The 26,501-nt window shown below is 41.3% G+C and overlaps 1 protein-coding gene across 1 annotated transcript in view; it reads right to left on the bottom strand.

Annotated features, from left to right (window-relative positions):
* Cpne8 (copine 8) overlaps nt 1–26,495 on the bottom strand; it is a 250,510-nt gene extending 224,015 nt beyond the window's left edge. Inside the window, exons 1-3 of the mRNA XM_023711426.1 lie at nt 26,338–26,495; nt 14,164–14,170; nt 499–531 (exon numbers count right to left, since the gene is read on the bottom strand). Coding sequence (XP_023567194.1) covers nt 499–531; nt 14,164–14,170; nt 26,338–26,436 — 139 coding nt within the window. The 5' untranslated portion in view covers nt 26,437–26,495. The remainder of the gene's footprint in view (nt 1–498; nt 532–14,163; nt 14,171–26,337) is intronic.
* Nucleotides 26,496–26,501: the final 6 nt, after the last annotated feature.

The raw sequence follows: 26,501 nt of genomic DNA, 5'->3' as shown, positions 1-26,501 counted from the left end.
TCTCTTAATGAATAGAATGATTATTCTAATGGTGTTTGTAGTCCGCATCTTGTACAGCAATTAACCACTAAGAAGAATATATGCAGTGTATTATTTGCTGAAACTGTACTTCCGATTTGATTTGAAACTGTCTCATTACTATCTGTTTATCAATAAAATTTTGAAAAAAAAAAAGCACTCTGACAATAAAACCAAAAACAAAAAGAAAAATTTCCATCCAAAACTGACTTTTTAAAAAGCAATCATTTGAAACTATATCCTCTTCTGAAAGACTTGGGTTATGCCTAGTGATAACTGTAAGAGCTCCCAATGTTCAAATTTTTATTTCATATGTCTCTTCCATTTATATACAGTAACTCCTAATAGCTAAATTGTGCTTCTACTTTTAGTGCACATAATAAAATCCCCATTTTCAAGCTGTGTTGCTCCACCACCAGAACTCTTGTCAAGCGTCTACGCTGCCATCAGACCTAGACAAGCCTTCCTTGTGCATCTCACCCTGACACTTCTCCCTTTTTCTGTTTCTGTCGAGTCACTGTCTATTGAGAAAATAAAAATATATTCAACATACTAGGCTGCACAGATCATAAAATGAGATCAGGCTCTGCCATATTCAAAGAAGAAAAGACATCAGATATATTTCTGTTTGGAATTGCATCACATAAAAAGACCACTCATCAGAAAGCAAAATAATTCTGTGCTCTTAGCTGACATTATGACTCCTGCAACAGCTCACAAACACGACATTAAAACATTTCCATTTGAGAAATGCCTGCAATATTATATTTATAAGAGTAGTTTTCCACTTAAGCGGAAACTCTCCAACCTTTCCTGTACCTCTAGCTTTTGCTAAGTATCATAGTAAATCTTAATTAAACTGTCTCAGAGTTCATAAAAAAAATCAAGAGACAGCAAAACATGTCAGTGTAATTAAGACTCAAAACTATGCTATACATACTTAAAGAATGTAACTTAGTGCTTTAGTTATGTGAAGATAAATTATAATTTCTATTTACAAATATAAAATGAAAGATTTTCACTAATAATAGACTAAGATTAACAATCCTGATCTAGATGTTACTTTTTACATTATTTCTTCCAGCCATTACAACCCATAACACATACTAGTAAGGTCAAAAACAAAGCAAACAAGAATGTTTATCTGATGAGAAATAAGGCTATAAAACTCTTATAATTACTGAAATTCGAAATTGAACTTTTCAATTCTGTTGGCTAGATGATATGAACATAATATAATAGAGAATCTCTGGCTACATTTAATTCCTCAACAACTGCTTTACTCACATATACATGATTTTCAAAGTTCAGAAAAAGGAAATCTTTTTAAGGGATACGTACCTGCATAAGATCAGTGATTGTCAAAGTGTACAATCCCGTTTGATTTATGACAGGAAAAAAGGTTCCTACTTTTTTCCCTGTATTTTAGAGAAGGGTCTACGGGGTATTCAGGGTCTCACTGCTTAGATAGGACATAGAGATCTACCTGTTTACAGCCTCCCAAGAGCTGGGATTACAGGCACAGGCCACCACACCCGGTCTCAATTGCCATCTCAGCCTGCCCCGGGGGCAGGGCTGGCATGGCGGGCCCAGAGATCCAACTGATTCTACCTAAGCATGGGCTTTAATCCGGTGAGCTATTTGGCCCACCCTAAGATTCCTACTTTTGTAGCATACTATTAAAAACAAAGCCCAATCACACTTGGTCAAACAAGACTGGTATTATCATGAAGGTCATTTTATAAATAAACTATACGAGTCTCAGAGGGAAGGAGCAAGTGAAGAAGCATGCACAGTCCAGGATGGAACAATTTAACAGCCCTTCTGAATCTCATGCCCCTTACTAAGTACTTTCCTATGAGTGCTCAAAACATAGAAATCTTCCTCTTTTATCTATTGGTTAAAACACAGAATATAAAAATAAAACAAATTCCTATTCATAAACTAGTATAAAGAGAGATGCTGCTTACAGAAGGAGAAAATTACGAGAGGCCAGACCTAAATACACTGCTCGCAGAAAGTCCACACTCATCCACAGAAAGTACTCAGAGAAACATGTCCTTTCTACATTACAACTTTTAGAACTATGCGCATGCACGGGCACACACACACACACACACACACACACACACTACCCTACCTACTACACAACCTGTTCTGTGGGAAGATCACTTTCCCTCCCTTAGTTGTCACTGGTTGAAGCAAGATCCCTATAATTTTATGCCTCTAAGTTTTAAAAACAATGTTCAACTTCAACATCAGGTTAAAATTCTGAATGTACCTGTCTTTATTTTCTGAAAATTTCAATGTAGCCAACACAAGGAAGTGAACAAACTCTTTGAAAAATGATTCTAGAAAAATAAGAGTGTATGAATTACAAATACTACCTGATGAAGTACGGAATGTCAATTTTAAGTGAAGTGCCTGAGTTGTTCTAGTAACTACTCATCCTCAAATTTCAATTAAAATTTCTGGTCTCTGGACTTTAAAGAGGACGATCAAAACAGTGAGACTGAAGGTGATACTCGGCCAATTAAACGACAGCCTGCATGAAGAAATATGGAATTAATTGTGGAGGTGCTTTTAGCACGTCTAAAACAAGACAACAGATAAAGCAAGAATCGAGCAACGTTTCTCTTGGGTTTGTGTCTGGAAGTGTCCTCAAAGCCTTCAGTCATCACTCCTTTCAGAGACAATGGGCTGCTAGAGTGACTGGTTCGGGCTGCAGTGCTAGGATTAAAGGTATGAAAGCAAGTGGTAATATTCAATCATATGTCCAATCAAAGCAACAGATTTGACAATAAAAACAGATAATATATCAACTATTGTTAATCACCTATTCTTTTTTTTTTTTTTTAAATCTGTAACATATATAGTGCTGTACCCTACCCTGTTTCTGTCTTTGTTTCTGATTTTTCACTCTTGCTTTTGTTTTTACTCTTTAAAAAAAAAATAAATTTAATTTTAAAAATTAAATAAAAAATAAAGGCATGAGTGCTACACCTTCCCTAGGGTGGGAGTCCTGCACACAATACAGGGAACAGAGACGGGCCTGTCCCGGTATCTTTCAAACTCCCCCCTCCCCCACTTGCTGCTTCTGTGGTCTTCTGCCTCCATGAGCTCCTGCCCCTTTGCCATGTCCCACCCTGCCTTGAAGCCAGCTGATGATGGACTGAAATCTCCACGCTCTGTGAGCTAAACAACCCTTCGCTCCTTTAACTTTGGGTGTCGGGCACTGTCTCAACAAGGAAAAGAATAACGGAGACACCTTCTCAGGGACCACAGAGGAGAAAGGATTCCCTGTCTGCCCCTCCTACAATCCAGTTCTCATGTGTATTAGTCCCCTAGGACAGAGGCTAGGGTACCCATCTGTCCTCCCTGGTAACAATAATGGGTGAGCTTATGTGCTAACTCTGTGGGCCCCAATTTCATGCTCCACAGGCCACCTTTCGATTGGAATGTAGCTTCTCACACAGTGATAGACAGAAAATGTGCCAAGTGCCAACACAAACACCAGTTTTCTTGCCTATTGGAGTATTTATTGGGCACTGCCTTCCTGAGAGTCATACTGAACAGTCACCTAGCCTTTTCAAGTAAGAGCTCAGGCTATCTTTTTTCCAACTTGAAAACAGTAATTCTCTTTAAACCTTAGTGCAATTCTGTAAAGCATTTTTCAAGCCTACACTGCACTGTACGTGCAATACCTAAGCATCATCAAACACACAATATATATTAAAGATACAGTCCCTAATTTTAAGAAGCTTGACTTTTTCTAGAAAGAAAAACTCACAGCAACAATTAAACGTCAGCATAAAGCATGTATAAAATGTGAGAAGGTACAATACCTGAAAACAGAAGCAAATCGATTCAGTTACTGCTAAAGAAAAAAGTAGGCACAATATAATACTTAACTCTTATTGCTACTATTTTTTAAAATATACTACAAAAAATTATAGGTTATGCATATATAATTAAATTTATGTGTATATATAATTGAAATAATCAAAACAAGCATTTGTCTTGAAATAAATACTTTTAAAGGGCTCGAGTATTCGTCTCTATTATGTAAGACAAAGTTTTAGGGATAAAAAATAAAAACTTTAAGTTCTTTGTGTGCAAGAACATGATCTATTCAAGAATGGGTAGAAGAAGTGATTTGTAAACAGACCCAGCAGTCTCAGATCTACTCTTCTCTCTTTTCTACTCAGTAACTGAAGCTACCTAACAAGTATTCTTCGTAAAAGAAAAACAAATACCATTCTATCACACATGCAACCTAAAAGCTACTTGGCATTTATATGAATTCCAAAGTTCACAGTTTAGAGCAATGGTAACTATCTGTGACCTTTGAAGATGCTAGTCTTTTTGCTTTCATTCTATGTAATTGGTACAGGGTATTCTAGGTCTATGAGGTATGTTGGTAGTAGTTTGATAAGTACAGGGTCTCACTACGCAGCTCACACTCATAGGGATCCTGCTGTTTTCAGCCTCCCCAGTGCCAGGATTATAGCTGAGCGCCACCAGGCCCAGACTCCCTCGTGGTGAGGCATGCAGGACCAGGAATCAAACACTGGTCCCTGTGCTTGCCAGAGCAGACGTTTAGTCTGCTGAGCTATCTCACTGGCCCTCAAAAGTGCTAGTTTAATAAAGCATACGATATACATGTCTGAGGGGAAAAATCCTCAAGTGGAAGGAAGGGGGCGTTTCACACATTATTTATGGGACATACAGCACCAGCCACACATGAAACTCTCGTGGCTGTGCCTGACTGGAACTGCTCTGTGATTTTCAATAGCAATAAAAATACAGCTTATAAAGAGTACTAAGGAAAATATGATCTATTTAATTTCCTACAAAACAAAACTATAGCTTAGGAAACAGACCCAAACAGTGCTTTACCAATTTATAAACATTTTCCAGCATAAATTTTCCACTTGTGAGGGAGACCCTATTTCTGTGTCACCTATTCTCTCCTGAAAACTGGACTATGTCAATAAACAGAACAATTCTGCATTTGATTAAAATTTGGAAAATATTAAATCTTTTATTGATCTACTATCCAGCATAGTGCTGGGCCACTAACAGCTGCACTGCATACTTCTTAGGCAGGTACAGGAACCAGTGCACGCTTGCATATATGCCAAGCCTCTACAAAGACCTGCTGAGCAAATGAAGCATTTTATTATCTAATCAAAAGTACCCACCTTTTTCACACCCACTATGGTGAGGTGTTTTATTATGGGCAATGGGAGAGATGAAAATGGCGCTTGAGGCCTTTGCCCTAATAAGTAAGCCATTAACTGAAAAAAACTGAACATAAAACTGTCACTAGAATTATAAATAGCCCTTCTGCCACCAGGCTCCTATTACAGGCACTGTATTATCTCATGGATATGAATTAGAAGGCTGTATTTAAATATACATTTTCTTACATTTGTGAAATGGTTTACAATGGTTTTGGAATAAAGGCAAGGAAAACATTTGTGGAGCAACTGAAAAGAGATCGCTCAGCCTTTGGCAGCGATTCCAAAGTGACATTTGATTCTCTCTGGTTCATTTATTTACTCTCTTATTTTATTTGTTTGAACAGACGCTATCTCTGGGAAATTAGCATATAGATTTAAGGAAAAAATATTTTGCGCAAAACCGCAATTGCTGTAGCAAAGGGTGAGAGCCTGTACATGGGCGAAATGTAGGCTTAGAAATGAAAAAATGAAACGGTTTAAAGCTGAAACCTACTGAAAAGCCAAAGTCAGCTAGAATCTAAGATACCAAGTAATTCTGAAGGATAGGGTCATTGGAAAGTACTTAACAAGATTACCTGGCTTTCAGGAAAGTAAGAAGAGTCTTTCAGAATTGAAGCTGTACAAATAGACTTTAAAAAAAAAAAAAAATCTCAAAAACCTCTGATCGCCCTAGCACACAGGTAGAACTTGATCATAAATGACTGGTACACTTAACAAACACCAGGAATGGAAAAAACTTCAAGTTATTTTCCAGTTTTTCACTGAAATAGGCTATCCTGAGTATTTACTTATTGGTACTGTTGAGCTGAAAAGCCCAGTGTTAAAAATACAGTTTCAACCTTTGCATACATGAATTTGGTTTAGATGCCAAAAGAAATTTGAAAGGAGCAATAATTAACAGCGGAGTGTTTTGCATTTTGTCTGAGGCATTCAACTGGGATTGCTACTCTTGGCTATTACTTAAGAAGAAAACCATGCTTTGCTGGAACCTAACAAGATTAGCGCTCTGGCTGACCCTCAGCCACCAGGACCCACGGATCTGAAGAAACGTAGGGTTAATTCATGGGGCTGCAAATTTTCAGAAACAGGTACAGAATTCAACCTATGATTTCATGTGGAGAAGAGAAACAAAAGATCTTGGTTTCAAAGAATATGAGACTGAGAGCAAGTCTTCTTAAAAAACCTAAAATTCGGGTCAACACTAAACACATTATCTTTCTCTAATCTTATGTCTCCTGGCTTAGTAAGCAGCAAAATAACAGTGGAAGCCAAATCAGGGTCACCTAAACATTTCTGGGTCGAATTTCCATGCAAATGTTTCCTTCTTGGAGGGCAGGGGCAGGGAGGTGTGGAGGGGAGGGTTCTGACAGGAGGAGATTACCCAGGATATCGCGCAGTGGGTTGCAAGAGTGATTACATACACTGCCTCCTTAAGGAGGAAGGCACAGGGAGTTTGGACACTAGCAGGGGAGTTGAAATGGTGAGACATAGATTCTGGCTTTGAAGATTAGAGCTGTGAGGCTGCAAACCAAGTCATGCTGGCAGCCACCAGAAGTTAAAAAAAATCAAAGAACTGACTCTCCATTGGAGCCTCCAGATGGAGACTACTTTATCAACATTGTGACATCAGCCTCAGGATACTGATTTAGGTCTCCAGGCCTGCAGAACTGTGAAGAAAAAATGTCTGTTCTTTTAAACTAACATACATTTGTCCATTTGTGTATCAGTCAGTGCTTACAAGAACTGGCAAGGCTGGGGCAAGGCTCCACCAAACGCTGCACACACTCGGACCCAGATGTCATGCAGGATGTGGAATTCAACACTGGCCCATGGTGGCCGTCTGGAGTCAAATGCAGAAGAGTGCAGAGGATCTGTGCAGCAATAGATCTGAAGGACCCAGCCAAAGGCCTGAATAAGGAGGGAAGGGGTCCATGAAGGAAGGAAAAGGGGTCTGCATGGCAAGCTGAAGGGTCAGCATAGGAAGCCATGGGACAACGCCCAAGAGGAAGGCGAAGCCAAGACCAGAGCTTCTCTGAGGCAAATCAGCTGCAATGGAGCTCTTCCAAGGAGAACAGGCTGAACTCTTTCCCTCCCATTCTCCACAATCCTCCTATAAATGGGTCTTCCACACCGAGAACCTGCTGCCTCAGCTCACCTGGGGGTTCCCACTGGAGTGGACAGAATACTGGGTCACCAACCCTGCCCAACCACCCTTCCAAACAAGACTTCCAGGTCACCTTCCTTTTCAACCCTCAAACTTCTACCTCCTTGGCTTCTTCCAGCTCCCGACCGCTTTCCCAGTGTCAGCATTCTCAATGGACTTTCCCACCTCCCCTCTCCAAGTTCGTTCATCAGCTCACCTCCAAGAGAAACCTCTCTCCACAAAACAACTGAATCCATGAATCCCTGGCATAAAACTCATAGCCTATAGAAATCCTAAACTCTACCACAGCTGTGAGTGCATGCCACCTTCTGGTCCCTGGTTATGTTTTCAGAGGTGCTGTTATCTCAATTTTCTTATAAGTTTTTCTAGAGACATTACAGATTTCTGGAAGTTTCTTGAACTACTCCAGCCTCACCCTTCTAGACTCCCATTTACCTTCAGCCTTCTCTTTCCTTGAAATTTCCTCAACATAATTCTACCTCTCCCCAGTGCTGTTTCCTGGTTGTGCAGAATTCCTGGCCCCCACCCGACTCCACAGAGACTCACAAAACCCATTGCTACTGTGTACCTAGTGGGTCAAGCACCGAGCTCTACACTCAATATTTCAAGTGCACCATTTAATTCAACCTTTACCATAATACTAGAGGCATCAGTTAGCAGAATCCACTTTCCAGATGAAACAGCAAAATCAAAGAAGTAGCAAAAGTCACAGACAGTGCGTACAACCTGCATTTTTATAAAGTTTTTACTACTTTATAATTTTGACTTTACTATTTGGTATCTATATAGCTTACTTTGACTCTTGGTTGTTATTGGAACTGAAATGAGATGCAGACTACCTCATTATTTAGCAATATTTTGGAAGCTCTAGAGGATAAGATATAAAATATAAAAGACAATACTGGAAAGAAAAATTATCTTGTAAAAGACTTAATTTTATACCTAGAAGAACTGAGAATGAACTAACAAAAACTTATAAAATAGATAATTCAGTTGAAGAACTGGAAGCCTGATCATATAAAGATCAATAATTTTTATCAATAGTTTCTAACTGTTTCATCCAATTCACTTTCTGGTCGTATCTGTTGCTTTCAGTTGCTGATGGACACGAGGCCGGCAGGTCTCTCTCGCTGCAATCTCCCTCGCAAACGGTATGCTGCCGTGAAAGCAAATCCCAGAGGAAACAGAGCTGGAGAGTCAAACATTCACGAACAAGCAGCACCCGGAACAATCACGCCATGTTATCTATGAAATTAATCAGCTTGCAGATCTCTGCCTTTCCAGGGACTCCATAAAGCACCTTCAGGGAGATGGGAAATATTCTGGTGACACGATTTACCTGTGAGTAAATCGTGAGTTCAGTGATGGGAATTCTCTAAGCTTCTTAGACCCCTGGCCTGCAGATTCTTCACATAGGGCTGCACTCGAAACACCACAGGACTCACTCAGCGCGAATGTCCTCTTCCAGCAGTAGTGGGTGGCACACAGAACAGGGATCCCACCAGTTAAACTAGAGCTGACGACCTCCAATTATGGCCTAGAAACACTTCAGCCAACCGAAAACTTTATAGACTCTAAGACCTAGAGCAACACTTTGCTCATCAGAGTGCTACCAATCATACAAAAACATGTATCAAAATATAAATGTGTACCCCACTTGATACGGCAATTCATTTTCTGGAAATATAGTCTAGGATGTCAAACACAAAAGTAAAAAAATAAGTATGTGGACCCAATGACATTCTTCTCATGAAGTAACATATTACATACACGGTGCTAGAATTTAATTATAACACTATGGTTCATAATTAAGAAAATATGAAGGCAACTAGTCATCAATTGAACACTTAGTGAAAAGATGAGAATGCAATGGAATGAACAAGGGAAAATTTAGAGTCCAAGAGCAAGCACAGTCCAATCATTACATTTACCGTTCCTTCATTTGCTGCCTGCCTCATCTGAATCCTCTATGCTTCAGTTTACAATTTGTTAGGAAGAGATGTGTAAGGAAAAGCAAGTGGAAAGATGCAGAGACGGACGTGGGTATGCGGTTCACACGCTTGGGAGGTAAGGCTGCTCCTCCAAGTCCCTGTGTAGTATCTCCATGAAACTTAAAAAGGCCAAAGAGCCTCTTGGAAAAACAAGAAAGGAGCATTCATGATTTCCTTATCAAAGTTACTACTGGTCCCAGCGTGGGTCCTCCGGAAAGAAAACACCGCAGGCCCTGAGTGGAATCTCTCCACGGAGAGAGCTTACACTGCACACTCAGATTCAAAGACCAGGCCTCCACCCAATCCAGAAACTGGAACTCCACAGTACATGCCACAGTGGGAAAGGTCTAGAAACTCATGGGCTCGTAGACGTGACAGTGCACAGAGAATATCCACAAAACAGGAATCCTGAGAGAGAAACACCTCGGAGGACCGTTCGCCACCACTATGGGGCAAACGGAGAGAGAAGCATGACGGGCAACAGGCAGTGTTGGGGGGACAGCGTCCAGCAGATCGCATGCCAGGCTCTGCGGGGACAGGGCATCCCTGCTGCTCCTCAGGGAACCATCAGGAACAGCTCTCACAGCAGTGGCAAGGGCGACGTGAGGCAGAAAGAACAGAAGGCAGGACTGCTGAGATCAGAGCCGAAGGCAATGCCTACCTGGAGCAGCTCTTACCCAGAAGAGTGCCTGCCTGCCGCCAGGAGGCCAGCTTCAGATACTAACCTCAGGAGTGGAATTCCAACACTAAAAAGCCTGCGCTTCCATCTTAGCTTAAAGTCATCCTAACGTGGCTTTGAATGGAATGTGCTCTCCATATCTAAATAAAGGGACAGGGAGCTATCTGACTGGTGTGTTCTACTGCTGGGCAGGAGACTCATGTTTTCTTTTGTTCTTTTCCAGTGACAGGGTTTGTATTTTTAGACGTTTTTTCAATGGCCGTGTAGCACTTTTCTAAAAATTTTCCAGTTGTTTGATGTGATCCACAGCTTTTCAACTATTTCAGTTGAACAAACACCAAAAGAAAAATGAGAACTCCTGGCTAAGTGGCAGGAACTTTAAAACCATTTTACTGATATTATATCATTCAGTCCTCATAGTAACTACACAGGAAGGAATTTCTAGTCTGATTTACACACAAAAGCAAAGAGAGATGAACTAATTTAGTGAGTTCTCGAGGTTGGTAACATATAGAGCTGCAGTTGAAAAACCAGATCTTTCTAGCTCTAAATCTCTGCTCTGCTCCTTAACACATTTCCCTAACTACATTACGGCATTTAAGATTATGGACCGTCATTTTCCTCAGTCTCTTTTCCTGCCCACTCTACAAGCAGTACCCATACTTCAACTCACTAACAGCGAGGAGGGTGATGGGTTTCTACATATTTTCCACAATTAGCAAGCTTGGTAATTCTCCAGGGTCCATCGCTTCTCCCAGAGTCAACACATGATGCATTCTGGGACCAAGAAGCAGCACACAAATCACCATACAGGAAAAACTACAGGCTTTACCAAACACCGTTCTGCCCAACATCAGCTCAGATATTTTGTTTGTTTGTTTGTTTGCTTGCTTTTGTGGTACTGGGGATTGAATTCAGGACTTTGCACTTGCCAGGCAAGCACTTATTCTACTGAGCTATCTCTCCGGGCCCTCTAACTCAGACTTTGCCTTCCAGACGCTTCCAAACTATGTTGCTTAGATGACTACGCTTCTTAACTTTTTGGTTCTTTATTAACTGTTCAACAATATGTCGTTCCTACTTGGGGCATCTGTAGGCTCAGCATGTTAACACTGCAAAAGAAAAGTTTTATACACAAAGCGGCCCTAAGTAAACTGCCATGAAAATCAGGCAATCAATTCCTAAGATATGCAAAAGAATAAAAATATGCATATAAAGGTAGGGCTAGATTGGCAAGGGTTGTTTCTTTTTCCTTCTCTTCTAGGTTTTAATCATTACCTTTCATAATTTGTTCGAATCACTGAATACGTCAAATGTACTCTGTAGTAATCTAAAATCTTCAGACTAAACAGGACAGCCTAAAGAAGGAAAGAGTCTGCTATGAGAATTTGTAAAGAAAAATGATCTGCTGAAAGACTGAAAATAACTTCCTAGATACATCCAACACCCTCATCACAGGTTATTAGACCAGACATAGGCCCCAGACTCAAAAGCACTTGTCTAGGTCAAAATCAATCATTAAATAATAAAACAATTTTTAAAAACTTCAATTGCAACTATGAACCCATGCTGCATATGGTTCTACAAATACTCAAATATAACCATCAACAGTCAAAGGCCATTGCATAGCAATGTTTCCTTCATCCTGTCTTTACACAATTGATTTTTCAACTGAATTCACCACACACGCCTTCTTGTCTTTACATCTTATAGTCATGGACCCCATTCACCCTAGAGCAGTGATCGGAAGACTTTTAGAGCTTTTGGTGATTACAAATCACCAGCCACAGCAACACATACCACAGGTTTGCCGCCACTGCTCTAGAAGGACGTATTTCTAGAGTCCTGGAATTGATAAGTACTAAGTATGTTCAATACACAAGACACTGGTCTTGAACTAGGTGTACTATCAATGCAAGTAAGGAAAGTCCTATCCTATGCAACTTGGTAGTCTAACAGTTGTCTGATGCATTTTCAAATGTTTATTCAACAAACACTAAATTACTGAGTGCCAGAAAAAGGATCTGGTGTTGGAGACTGTAATATGAAGACACTAGCTTCTGGCCCTCTATTATTTATATTCCATTAAGGGTACAGATTTGTAAATAAGCATGTGCAATGTAACATAGGTGTGAACCATGAATTCTTTATAGTTTAGGTTAGAGAAAGAGAAGAGTATACAATTCCATCAGAAAATTCAGAAAAATGTCTTCACAGTGAGAAGGATGTTTGAACATCAGCAGATCCCATAAGGTAAGACAACAATGTGACATGGAACTATTCTCATGAGACAGAAGCAAGGTGTCATGGCTTAGAACAGGCTGTCCTCCCAAAGTCTCATGAAGTCATAGGTGGGGCTTATCAGGGGTAGTTAGATCTCAAGTTTATGATGCTGGGGTCCAGGGAGTGTGATGACTAAATTAGTCCACTGATTGCTTTTGCATAGTTCTGGAAGTGGCCAATGTGAAGGCCCTGCCTGGGTGTGAAGTTCTAGCCACCCTCAGATTAGCATGTAGTCTCTCTTTGGTATTCTATTCTGACTGCTGTGGTCACTTGCTGCTTCACTACTTTGCTGCTTGCTGCCTTCTGCATGCCATGAACTGTTTCTCCTCTACTATTCCTCTCTGTCATCCACCATGCCGTGGAGCCAGCTAACTGTGACATGAAACAGCTACAAACTATGAGCTACAATAAAGCTTTCCTTTCTTTGTCTTAGCAACAAGAAAAGTAACGAAGACACAAAGTGTGTGTATCATGCAAGCAATCTGAAGTGGCTTAGGGTATAGAAGAAAGTGTGGAACAGTCCATGGAGTGGAACAGAAGGACATCAAGAGAAAAGTATGGCTGAAAAGATGGATTAGGCTCTGAAAGCCCATTATTAGATAAGCAATGAAAGGGTTCTACACAAGACAGTCACAGCATTTTGAGTGAGCCCTTAGCAACCTGGTGTATGGGATTCGTGACGTGGAGGGGAAATTGGTCAGAAAAGATGGGAGGCTGAAAGGGGCATGGAAACTCTACCCTGGTCTCTATACATGGCAGGCTGGTCTGCACCCAGCCAGCAGAATAGTCATGTTAAAGAGACGATCAGGGGGTGGAAGGCAAGGAAGATGAAGGCTAGAAGCTCAACAGACAGAAACATTACTGGCACGTAGGGGGACAGAGAAAGAATAGTGGACAGCATTAGTTCCCTCACAGTAAAGAAAATCAGAATTTTAAGAGTTCCTATCTGTAGTTCTATAACCTCTAAGGCAACCCTGATGAGAACCCTAGTTAAGAAGAGATAGTTTCGGTCATTTCCATAACAATGAAAATGATACAGCCACACAATAACTGCAATACTTGGGGTTTTAAAATCATAATTATAAAATATTTCTACATATATAGAACCATTTCTCAGCCATCATCTCATGTATCTGAGACATTCATCCAAAAGTGAACAAAGTGACTTTATAATTTATTTTTTTCTAATATTTATAGCTTAAGCCATTAGTAAGTTTTGCATCTCTGAAAGATTTGTTGTAATCACATATGATGTGTTAGGTTAACGATAATCAAATGTTGCACTTAGATATCTCAGCTTAGAAGCCCTTAAGAAATTACTTTAAAATAATTCAGAAAAACTTTACAGGCAGACAAGTTAACACATGACATGATTTATAGGTAATGCCTGATAGCATGTTCACGGAAATATGTCCGGTTTTGAACTGTGCCTCTGAAAACAAGTTACATTTTACTTCTTTTCTTTTTAAGTTTTTTCCTTCCATCTTCTCATTCCTGACCCTTTCTTTTGTTAGAGTTCAGCTTTTCCTAAAATTCTGCTCTTTGAACTTCATGGCACAAAACTCAAATTGTTGGAGCAAAGGCACAGGATCTGAGCAAAGTACATTAGCATAAAACAAACACTGTTCAGGCCAGGAAGATAGCTTGGCGGTCTAAGCACCTGCTGAGAAAGTGCAAGGACCCAAGTTCAATCCCAAGTACTGCATGTCGTGTGTGCCTGCATGCCAAAACCAGGCTTGGTGGCCCATGTTTGTAATCCCAGAGCTGGGGAGTCAGAGACAGGAAGATTACTATGAGTCCAAGCTGTGTAGCAAGACCCTGTACCAAATAAATAAAAAGAAATTACAAGAAAAGAGTAACCTTGTTCCCTAGAAGCTGGGCCATCAAACAGTCCTTTTAACCTAGATTACACCCAAGTGATAGCTCCACGCACTGCTGTTTTACCAGCTCGCCAGGCACGGTAGCAGAAATGCTTTTCCCCCAAGATAAAATCCCCCCTGGGTGGAAGACATATATGCTCCTTTATTTTCCTACTTAGATATATTGTATAGGCTATCACACACAAAAATTTTGTACATTTACTCTTTTTTATTTTTTGCCTAGAATTCACGTCCAATTAAATAAGCAAACCATCTCTCTCTATCTAGAAAGTATTGTCTGTACTTCCAAAATTAGCTTTGATCTGCTTGGAAACAATGCAAGCTAATTGAAAAGTATCCATTTGTCTCCAATTTGTTCACAAATAAAGCTCTGTAGAACATTATACAAACTGAGCAAGACTGAATTTATTACATTGTACTGATACAGATACCTAAACATTTATGTATATTACGTGTACATACGATACTTTTAAAGATATAGCTATACTGAGATTCATAGATAACCAGGTTCATTTTCCCAACCTGTCCATCAAGCAGCAAATATTTACTGTATTGAAAATCTTCATGTGTATAGGCCAGCCAACTAGCTCAGTAGATTAAAGTGCCTGCAAGCAGATGCAGGGGCCAGGGGTTCGATCCCCAGGCCTGCAGTGCCGGCCCCACCCCTACCCCCCAGGGCGCGCTGAGATGGCAATTGAGACTGGGCATGGTGGCATATGCCTGTAATCCCAGTTCTTGAGAGGCTGAAAACAGGCAGATCAGTAGGAGTCCAATCTAGTGGCAAGACCCTAAACACCCCGTAGACCCTTCCCTAAAATACAAAAAAAAAAAAAAAAAGAAAGAAACAAAGAAAATCTTCATATGCAAAGTACAGTTAGATTAGCTAATAAGCACTTCTATAGCAAAACAGGTGGTCCAAAATTTGGTTGAGACACCCATGCAAAACTAAATAATATTAAGTCAGAATACAATAAAAGTACAAAAAGGGGACTGGGGAGATGGCTCAGTAGAATAAGCACTTGCCTAGCAAGCACAAGAGCTGAGTTCAATCCCTGGTCACACACACACACACACACACACACACACACACACACACACAAAGAAAAAAAAGTACAAAAAGGTTATGTGGGAGCTCAAAGGAAGGAAGAGTTCATTGCAATCCCAGGAACTTAGTAATAACATCCTGAGTTGTGAAGGGAACCTTAACAACCTGCCAAGGACAGACCAGAAAGGGGAAAGCTTTCAGATTCTAAGAAAGAACTACCAATGGTGGACATTGGAAATCCGCAAAATAAACCCGTAAATTGGAAGCAGTGTACTGCGCTTTGGCTGTGCTGCCCACATCTCAGATGGAAAGAGAAGACTGTCCGTGATAGGAAGTGCTCCCTGAGCATCACGTTAGGGTACTTGGCCTTTATTCTGTAAACAAAGGGGGAACACTGAAAGTTTCTACAAACAGAAATTCAGACAACTCAACGTTTGCTTGGAAAGCCAACTACAGCACATGCAAAAAAAAAAAAAGAACTTAATTTTAGAGTCACAGAGTATATGTTAATAGCCTGAGTAAAAATGATTACTTCCTAAACCAGGGTAGTAGCAGCAGAAATGAACAGAAGGTGACACACAGAAGGGAAGGTCTCAGTGACTTCAAGACGGACAAGCGGAAAATGAAGTTTAGGAAATACAGTAACTCAAGCATTACAAAGAGATAACTAACAGTATTCAGGCCACATGCTATTGGCTTAATTTATTCCTAGAGTCAAGTCTTTCTCACTAAGCCCTGACACCCCTCAGGGTCCATCCAGATAGGACATCAGGCACCCAACACTCAGCAGCACCTTGAGTGCAAAAGACTGCATCTATCTGCCACCTCTACTGTAAACTCACTGCTGGCCACGGAGACACAACCACCAAAGCTGACTAACGTGCTGCCAAAGCAAACTGCAGAAAAGAAACACTTATTCATTCATTTCAGTGATTGTAATCAAAGCTACCTCAGGCTTCCTGTTGAGAGGAAGAAGCAAAACATCTAGAATAATGACAGCAGAACTTGACATTCCTTCGGATCGTGAGTAAAAGGAGGATTGTGAGATATCAACCATGTTTTATTAGAAATAACCTGCTATAACATCTTTTTAGAAAATTCTCAGACCCTAGAATTGGGATCTAAGTTTTCAAAGCTTCATTTGGTCACACAAAAGCTTAAGAGCTTAAGGGGCTCTTAAGTTGAGTACATGAAGTACTCAACTCTGGGTTGCGGAAAAATTAAGCTCTCCTAGATAAATGTTAGTGTGATATTTCCATATCACATTTTCTTCATTCACTTTCTTTTCTTTATAAAGAAAAACTTAAAGGTAATAACTTTCCATAAAGTCCTAGACCCAGTCATCAATATGGTTTCAAAAGTTATTCTTACTGCTAATAAATCACTATCATTTTAATACACCAGAGGAATTGGCTACTTAAAAGACATTTGGAGATAAATGTTTTGAAAGGTGGAAAACAGCCTTTATTCGTTGTTTGCTTGGTTTATTAAACATAAATTACCAGTACCTGACTTAACTTGTTAGCAAAAGGCCCTTGAGGATCACACAGCTTCCTTGAGTTAGGAGGCTCTTTAAATTTCAGCTTAAGGCCCTGTGTCCCCTATCATAAATCATGATGTTCCAGGTGACAGCGCAGACCATCCAAGTCTGGCACAAAGCCTTCCTGTAGGATGTGAGATCCAAAGAAAGAGGGCAATTCCCCAGAGCTCCAGAGGGTCGGAGGCAGAATGAATGTTCAGCACTCTGGCACTTCTGCTTTCGGTAAAGAAGGAAGACTACCGATGTGACATTCCAATGACAACGTGACTTAAATGAAGCAAAGAAACTGACACTATGTAACTTAAATTATACCACAAACCTTGAGTTGAAAATCAATCATCTTTTAAGTAGTACAGTTCAAACCTCTTTCAGAAAATAGTGTTCAATTCCCTAATTCATTAAAAGTTCATGAGGAGTGGAATATTGACTATGCTTCCACTTCCTGATGTGTATAAAGAGATCTGAGATGAAACCATTGACATAAAAATCAATCATAATCAACTTTCAAATATCTCTACTCCTACAATTAACTTGAAAGTTGAGGTACCAAGATATGTCAGATTACAAGCTAAACCCAAACAGCAAGTAATTCAGATAGATTAGCAAGCAAAATCACCAGGCCTGGTGTACTTTTTTTATGTTTTTTGTTTTTTGTTTTTTTTTAATTTATTTGGTACAGGGTCTCGCAAGATCTCACTATGTAGGTTCAGACTCCTAGTGATTCTCCTGCTTTTAGTCTCTTCGGCACTGAGATTACAGACGTGTGCCACCATGTCTGGACTCGGGGGCCAGCTCAGCATGCCTGGGGGCGGAACCAGCGTGGCATGTGGTGTCGGAGATCAAATCCCAGTCACTGTGCTTGCCTAAGCAGACGCTTAGTCTCCTGAGCTATCTCACCAACCCCTAGAGTGCTTCTAAAGTATCTCTAAATCTTTCTCACTTGCTCTTAACCTAGCTTTTTCTCACGTTCTTTCTTTACAGATAGAAAACCTGAAAATCTACAGAAGACATTAATGAAGAGTAAGTTGCTCCCAATTACCTAGGAGACCACAAATAATGTGAAATTCCCTTTTCAGGAGTACATTTAGCTAGCAGAGGGTTGTAGGAATGTTGTAAAAGTTGTATGAGGGCCTGGGAGATAGGTCACCAGCATAAGCACCTGTCTGGCGAGTGCAAGGTCCTGAGTTTGATCCCCAGTACCAAAAAAAAAAGTTACATGGATTAGGCAATAGAAAAACAAGACATTTTGCACCGTGGGAAATAATTTCATTTCTCAAAACGATGATAACAACACTAGTATGTGAACAAGCCTGAGAAATGTGTTGGTCTCAACTAATCACGGCAACTGTAATCACATCTGGTTCGTTACACTCTCTGGCATTTGAGATAATGCTTCATTAATGTGTCACTTGTTATTTGACTTACATATATGCATACACAGAGAAAGTGAGCAAGCAGGCAGATAATTATCAAGGTGAAGAATGTTGACTTTTACAGATTCAAGTTGGAATTCAGGTAGCTCAAAATAGTGTGCTGACATTTCTGATATCTAAGTATTTTATTTACGTAGGATCTCAAGTTTGCTGCAAATGGCCATCCTGGAATTCAGTACTATTAAAAAAAAAAAAAAAGCTGGCAAGTTAAGTAGTGATTTCTCCGTTATTAAGAAAGCAGTGGCCTGCAAATAATAAGGCCTAAGGTCAACTGTCACCTCTAATCTGAGTGTCACATAGGCAACTGATTCCAGGTCCTTTTACAGTTCATTTGCCTTGTCCATCATTTGCTCCAGCATCTAGCATCCACCTCGCCCGACTGCTGTTTTCTGAACAGTCCTCGGCACTTAAGGTGAGAATTAACACTTGGCAACTAAACATCAAATTACTGTATTAAAGTTTATACCACGCTTAGCAATTGCTCTCCTCACACCTCTCACCAATAAAAGGCAAACCAATGCACAAAAAAAAAAAAAATCCCTATTTTCCATTCTCGAAGAACTACTTCAAATCGTGACTGTGTTGGCAGTACCCACTGCAACTGGGCCTCCCAGCTTGTGGCTTCTCTTTAGTCAGGTACTAAGACCCTGACGTGGATTGGAAAGAACCCCACCTTCAATCCTGAAGTTCAACAAAATATGCAAGACTGAAAGAGTATGGATAATAGTAAAAAATGTATGCTTAGGAGTTAGCCATACATACAATTTAAGAACTGCATGTGCAACTGAGACCAAATATTTAAACTCAACCTCAATTTGCTAACCTGTAAAATGGGACTTGATATCACAATTTCACAGTTATAAGGATTGTGCAAATTAGCATATATTAATGCTTTTTACATTATCTGACCATGCTAGATTTCTACTTTAACTTAAATAACATATAGAGTAAATGCCCAAAGTTTTCACTTTTCTTTCCGTTATTACTATAGCTTCTACTTAAATTCCTTTCCAGCCTAATGTACAGAAATATTTCCCAGAGATTATAAATGATACTGTTCTTCCGAGTTCCAGGAAAACAACCGGTAATTACTACAAATTATTACAGAGTGTTGCTCTTCACAGATAAACCTAACAAATAACTCATATTTTGGGAAAAGAATCTGGTAGCAAATGTTCTGGTTAGAGATTTAGTGGACAGGGAGTATCAGCCACGGGGACAAGGGATCTTTCCCGTACATTTTAGTTTATTTCTGGCAATAAATGCCTGCCCTGCTTCAGCCTGTGCTGTCACCTACCCTAGTCTCTTATTTATCACACGTCCAATCAGTAAGCACTTTCTTAAGTACAGGCTCACTGACTGTACTCACCAGATAAAAAGATGTTCTTTCGCACTAAAACTGCTATCACGGTAGATACCTCTTATCTGTCAGATTCTACTAGTTCTAAATGTTTGCTTATGTGTGTCAGCAAGGGTAAGACTTGGGGGTAGAGTCTTAGAAACTCCCCAGGCATTTCCAGATACCACTGTTTCAGTCTACTTGCTGCTGTATTCAATTGCCCAGCCTGGGGTACAACGGACTGTCTTTAACAGCAGCTTTCTAATTGCCTCCATGTTTCCATGACTCCCTAAGTTCACTGTAAATTTTTCCACACTACAGGCCCTTTCTTCTGTGATGCTTGCATGCCATGCATAACCACACACAAAACTAAGATAAAACAACCAGCCAGTAAGTGCTTTTCTATAACAGGTAGTGGGCTGAGCCCTAGAGGACTGATTTCATCTACCTGTTCTGAAAGCCTTGAAATGTTGGTTTATCCATCATTTCTGTACTGCTGATTAAAAAGTGAGATTCTACTGAACAACTAATTTGAAGATAGCATCATGTAATACAGTAACCATTGTTGGAGTCCTATTACTTGTTTTAGTGGAATCTTATATCATTTCTAACACTGTTTTTTCCTATCACTATTTTGTATTCTTTACAAATAAAGAAATAAAAATAGAAGATTCTAAAATCTGAAGTAAGTCACACAAAATAGCATTCCAAACAGGGATAAAAATGGAATTTAAGGTCTTACTTGTAATTCCATTCTCTTGCTACTGTACTCTGCTGCCCCCCATTCTCATTAATCTCTAAATGCAACCCTCTTGTGGGAACAAAAGCATTCAGGAAGGGGTAGCCCATAGTTTTTTAAGTCTGTTTCTGTAACAGGAAATAAGTAGAAACCAAAACAAGCTACTAAAGCCCCTGAAAAAGATAGTGTATGAGTAGAGTCAGCTCTAGAAAAGCAGCACTTCCCCAAAATGCAGAGCTGAGGGTAAACGTTTGTGAAAAAGAATACTCAGTGTAAGCATTCTTTTAACACCAACTTTTCAAAATAAAATTTAGAAAATAAGGCATGTTAAGTAAATACAGTATGCTAAAAGAATATTACATAAACATGGAAGATGGTGTTCTCAAAGACTGACAACAATGTTCCTAATATGCTATTATAATGTCAATATAATGCAATTGTATTCTAGACTATACATATATTAATGTAGTATGACATGTTATGTTGTACATGTTATCTTTATACAATGCTGAGCTACAAGCGTGATGTTATAAATGAGACACGAATTCATTTGCTCATTCTTTGATAGAAGAATAGATGATTTTTATTTCTATCACACAGACTTCTGCCATTATCAGGGAATTACCTAATGTGATAAGCTGTGGCTGACAGCTTGCATCCCTCCAAAATTCATACCGTGAAATCCTAACCGACGTGTGACAGTATTAGGAAGCAGGGATTTGGGAGGTCCTCGCCCCCCTGAGCACAGAGCCCTCGTGGATGTCATCAGTGTTCTTACCAAAGGGACCCCTGGAGAGTTCTTGCTCTCTTTGCTCCAAATGAGATGCATGGAGACTCTGCAGCCTGCAAGAGGACCCTCACCAGAGCCCGACAGTGCGGGCATCCCAATCTCCAATCTTCAGTCCCCACAACTGAGAAAAAACAACAGTTTTTACTAAACTACCAGGTCTGTGATATTCTGTTAGAGTACCCGAGCTAAGACAAGCAGCAGTAATTTTTTTTTTTGTATAGAAACATTTTACTGATCTCAAAGATATGTTTCTAAATACACAATTTAACATAAACATACAGCCTTTTCTTATTGTAAACTCGACAAGCCAATAGATTCCCATGGAATGCTTTCTTAGCATAATTTTTTAAAAAAAATCAAGCCATCTCAAGCCCATATAAACCAGCTCCAGCACACCAGGAAAAATCTCTTCCACAAAGGTAGCACACCTGCCATGGTGGCACACCCCTATAATCCCAGCACTTGGGAGGCTGAAGCAGGATTTTCACTGTGCGTTCAAGGCCAACCTGGGCTATATAAGTGAGTTAAGATCAGCCTGAACTACACGTTGAAACCTTATCTCAAAAAAAAAAAAAAAAAAAGAAAGAAAACCTTCTCAACACCACCTTATAAAGTATTACTAAACCAGATCAAGAATCTACAGGTGCAGAGCCACTTACTCAGCAAACCAGTTGATTGAAAATTTAAGAGTGCAGTAGTGAATACCTGTAATCCCAGCATTCAGGGAGACTGAAGCATGAGGATCACAAGTTCAAGCCTAGCTTAGGCAATGTACTCCTTAGTGAAATCCTATCCCAAAAGGAAAAATAAAACCTAAGGATGTAGCTCAATGTAAAAGCCCTAGGTCCAACCCTTAGTACCTCAAACAAACAAACAAATAAATAAAAATGTTAGTGTATGGGCCTGCCAAAGTGCAGGGCCCCACCCCCAGGGCGCACTGAGACAGCAATTGAGACTGGGCGTGGTGGTGCATGTCTGTAATTCCAGCACTTAGGAGGCTATAAAACAGGAGGATTACTACGAGTCTGATCTATACAGTGAGACTGTACACCCTGTACAACCTGTCCTAAAAATAAAAATTAAAAAAATGGTAGTGTGAACAACCACCACATTCCAAAGTCCCATTAGCAGAGATTTTATTCCAATAGATCTGCTACAGGGCCCAGGGTCTATATTTTAACAGAGAGCAACACACACACACACACACACACACACACACACACACACACAGGACAATTCCATTACGGAATAAAACACTGAGCATTTACTGACCAGCTATTTTGTACCAAAATCAGAATAGATGAACATGAAAGAGACAAAACCTCTGTGAGAGACAGGCAACCACTGAACAACTTAGCAATTCCTATGTTCTGCTGATCTATAATTAGTGCTAGATAAGGGGGCTACACAGCCACCCTATTTGGGATCCCTCCTATGAATCCCAGAGCGAGGCGCCTTCTCATTTCCAGTAAAAACTTTCCTAACCTCCTCCTTTGCTTCTCAACTTTGTTCCTCAGCACCTGTGGAACCACAAGCCTGGTACACACAATGTCACCTGCAGTTTTGGGAACCCAGGAAAATCCCGCTTGAGAAAGGTTCAAGAGAGATGACTTTTGACCCAACGCCTGAAGGAAGGGTCTTTGGGGCAGAGAGAACAGCGTGTGCCTCGCTTGCTACACAGGCGGAGTCTGCTCCATATGACAATGACACAAGCTTCACGACTTTTCTTCTTCCTAGCTTCTAGCCGCATCTATTTGGTATGCACAGATCAGGTATGCAGTCTGAACTAGAAGCAGTCATAGAGTTTACGTGAAGACTGACAGGAGACCAGGCAAGAGACAAGGTTCAGCTTTTTCAAAACACCCAGCGTGAGGTAGATACTCAGGAAGTGTCCGTTTCTTTCTGCTTTAGCATTTAAAATAAGACCTCGTACCCTGACCAGATCATTAGTATGTAGAAAAGGATCTACACTTGACAATTAATATGACACAAGGCTCTCACCGCTTTTATAGTCAATCGCCAATTTCCCAGTCAGAGAAAAATGACAAAAATCACTGAAATAGTGGCACACACCAGAACTCTGGGAAACACAGGCAATAATGCATTATTTTCCCAGCAGTTTCACCTCATTCCTCATTAATTTGTTTTCAGAATCAAATGGGAATGCTATTTTGCCTTTCTAAGGTTATATCAATTGAACTATTAGACCAGTTCAGTTAACTCCCTTAAAAATCAACAAATGGAGGATCGGCCATATAGCTCAGCGGATTAAAGCTCCTACTTAGGCAGATACAGGGGACAGGAGTTCAATCCCCAGGTCTGCCCATGCCGGCCACGCCCCTAGGTGAGATGCCCTTTGGGACTGGGCGTGGTGGCACACACCTGTAATCCCAGCATTTGGGAGGCTGTAAACAGAAGGATCACTACAAGTCCAACCTAGGCAGTGAGAGCCTGTAGACCCTGTAGACCCTGCTGGACCCTGCCCTAAATACAAAAAGAAATCAACAAGTGATTTTAATAAAGAATGAATGCAGGAGTAGGTCTGGGTCAGGGAGAAGGCGAGGCAAGGAGCATGGCTCCACCTAAGTATAGTTAGAACAGCACACTCACAGACCAAGTTCATAGCCATTAGGAGAAGTGCGGACCATGCCCACTCACCTTGCCTCTAGAGCCCATCTCCTTTCTGTAATTGCTCCAAGCACTCTCTTCCACAACAACCCCTCCCCAGTACTGAGTACCCGGGTTCCATATCTTATGTAATGTTTATCTGCCAACCAGATCTTACAATTTCAAAGAAAAGAACCCTGACTGCGTATCTCATGAGCAGGGGGGCATAACTCTAGACATACAAAAGACAGACACTTGGTAAGTGACTAGATGTGCCACTAGCGTCCAGCTTCAACTGTTGCTCCCTCTCACCCCCCTCCCAAAGTGAAGATGAACCATAAATGATAGTGGACCCGACTGTGAAAGAAAGTTACCAAAGGGACCCTGTAGCTGAACTGCTTTTGAAGGGCCAGCACACCATAAACGGTCTCCAATACAGGACGGCAAGGGAATTCCTCGGGGTCCTTGCCCACAGCAAGGCAGAAAGGCCTATGACCATGGCGTCTTGCTGAGTGAATCACCTCATCATCCTACAAAATAGCACACCCAGGAGGACCAAGCATGCCAAACAAATATCTCCATGCTGGTTCTATCCTTCCTGAACCAGTTATTAAAGTTCAAATAGAGAGATGGTCACAGAATTCTGTAACTAAATGAAATGATACATTTATTCAACGAGCACGATTTCCAGTATGGTTACTATCTTTGAGGTTCTCCCTTTGTACTATGTATTATGTGAGGATTTTTCACATTCATTTTATTAAACCCTGATGACACTCTAGGTCATGTAAGTATCATAGCTGTCCTCACTTTTAGAGCTAAGAAACTTATTACATAAGAACTGACTGCAAATTAACAAAAGTAAGTGGCAAGGCCAGAATGTGTTCCCAGATCTCTGAAAGCAAAGCCCAAACTATGTCACTTGCTACCAATTCTCAACAATATAAAAATAAAATTAACCCACTTCCAAGGACTAATTTGGGAACTTATGCATGTTTTCTCTTTGCCCAAAAGACACTTGCTACACCAAAGGCAGCAGGAAGTAAAGTGTAAACTGAGTCAGGAGCAAGTCAAATCATGGACTTGACTGGTGACCTACGCAGAGGTACTTAAATGTTCATACTTGGAATCTCTTTAAGGATTTCCCATTTGAAAGCTTAAAAAAACAAGATGCCTAAGCAAGTGCTAAACAGTGTTCAGAGCGGGGCCTCCCAAGACCCCGAGGTGGCAGCTGAAAGGAACCAACTTAAGCCAATTGCCTTCCCAACTACCAGCATACCTACAGCATCAAAAGGGAAGGGAGCTAAGTGAAGACGCCAGGGCAAAATGACCAGCCACCCCATGTCCCCCAAGATTCACCTTGTGTCATGTTCATCCTACAAACAGCTGCCTGGAGCTCAGATGCTGCAGACAGAGGACAGGAACTCACTAGAAAGGACTGTTATTGTAAGACTCCTGGCTAGCCGTCATCTTTATGCACATAAAAAGAATGGTCTAGAAATTATCTAAATAGCTTTCCATTCAGCTTCACCTGTCCTCCTGACAGAAAAGCATCTTAGCCAGCACTGAAAGCAATGACCCCAATAAGACTAGAGCTGAGTACGAGCTGTCACCAGCAGCTTTTCATTCTCACAGCGGATAGGATACTGACTAAAGGACAGCTGGAGACTATCCCTGTCCCCAATTAATACATCTATTGGGGGTGCTGACGGTTGTGTTTCCACGAAAAATAATCATTCCTTTGGCTTTAGTATTAGTCTTATAGAAATGCAAAAGAATCTAGGCTGATGGCAATTTAAAGTTCAGGGCTTATTTACATTCAAGTCTACCTCGGTTTAGTAGATTCCGTTAAAGCAAGTTTTGCTCAAAGAAGAAGGTGGAGCATTTGAGAGCATTTAGAACAATCTGTGGGCAAAAATCTGCTAAATGAGGAGAGAGGGAAGTATGCAAACAATAGGGTGGAAACAATTCAAGAACCTTCTCTCCTTTTGCCACAGCAATTTACTGTAGTCCGCCCATCTTCTCTCGTGCAAGATAGCAGTCATGCTCCTTCCTTGATTTACAGAAAAGCTGACCCACTGAATGTCGCGAAATGAAATGTGAAAATTACAGTCCTGCAGCAGGACTGAGTTGTGACAAGCGCTGGAACCTGTCTGACTGCCTGCGGAAAGTCGTGACTTCTGAGAGCTTGGCCAAGCCTTGGCTCCTCCGGGGCGGGGAGGGCTGAACCTAAACGCTCTCCAAGAAGCAGCTTCAGCGGCTCGGGCGGGTGGGGCTCCGGGAAGTGGGTGGGGAGGACGCGGGCAGAGCCGGCCGCCCGCACACGCTCCGCCCGGCGCGGGCTCGGCGCAGCGGTCCCGGCCCCACGTCCGGCCGCCCCAGCTCGGGCTCCAGACGTTCAAGGGGCCGGTAGTGGGCGGCGGCAGGGTTTCCGCAGCTGAGTCACAGCCCTCACAACTTTTACGCATCTACCAGAAAGAAAGCGAAGCCACAGAAAAGTCCCGGCCCCGGAGACCCCGCGCGTCCCGGCCCCGCTCCCCCACCCCCGGCGTGTCCCCGCGGGTCCCCGCGCCCGCGCCCTCACCTGCACGACACCGACAGCTCCACGCGCGTGGCGGGGATGGCGGCGCTCAGCTGGTTCAGGTCCCCGATGCCCGCGGCGCTGGTGTAGCGGCTGTCCATGCTGGGCTAACGCGCGGGCGGCGTGCGGGGCGCCCACCTCCGGCGCGCAGCGGACTGAGCCCGGC

The sequence above is a fragment of the Octodon degus genome, unplaced genomic scaffold (genome assembly GCF_000260255.1).
Source record: "Octodon degus isolate 3935 unplaced genomic scaffold, OctDeg1.0 scaffold00021, whole genome shotgun sequence".
Classification (NCBI taxonomy): domain Eukaryota; kingdom Metazoa; phylum Chordata; class Mammalia; order Rodentia; family Octodontidae; genus Octodon; species Octodon degus.
Note: the sequence above shows the minus strand (reverse complement) of the source record. Positions and strands in the feature narration are given on the sequence as shown.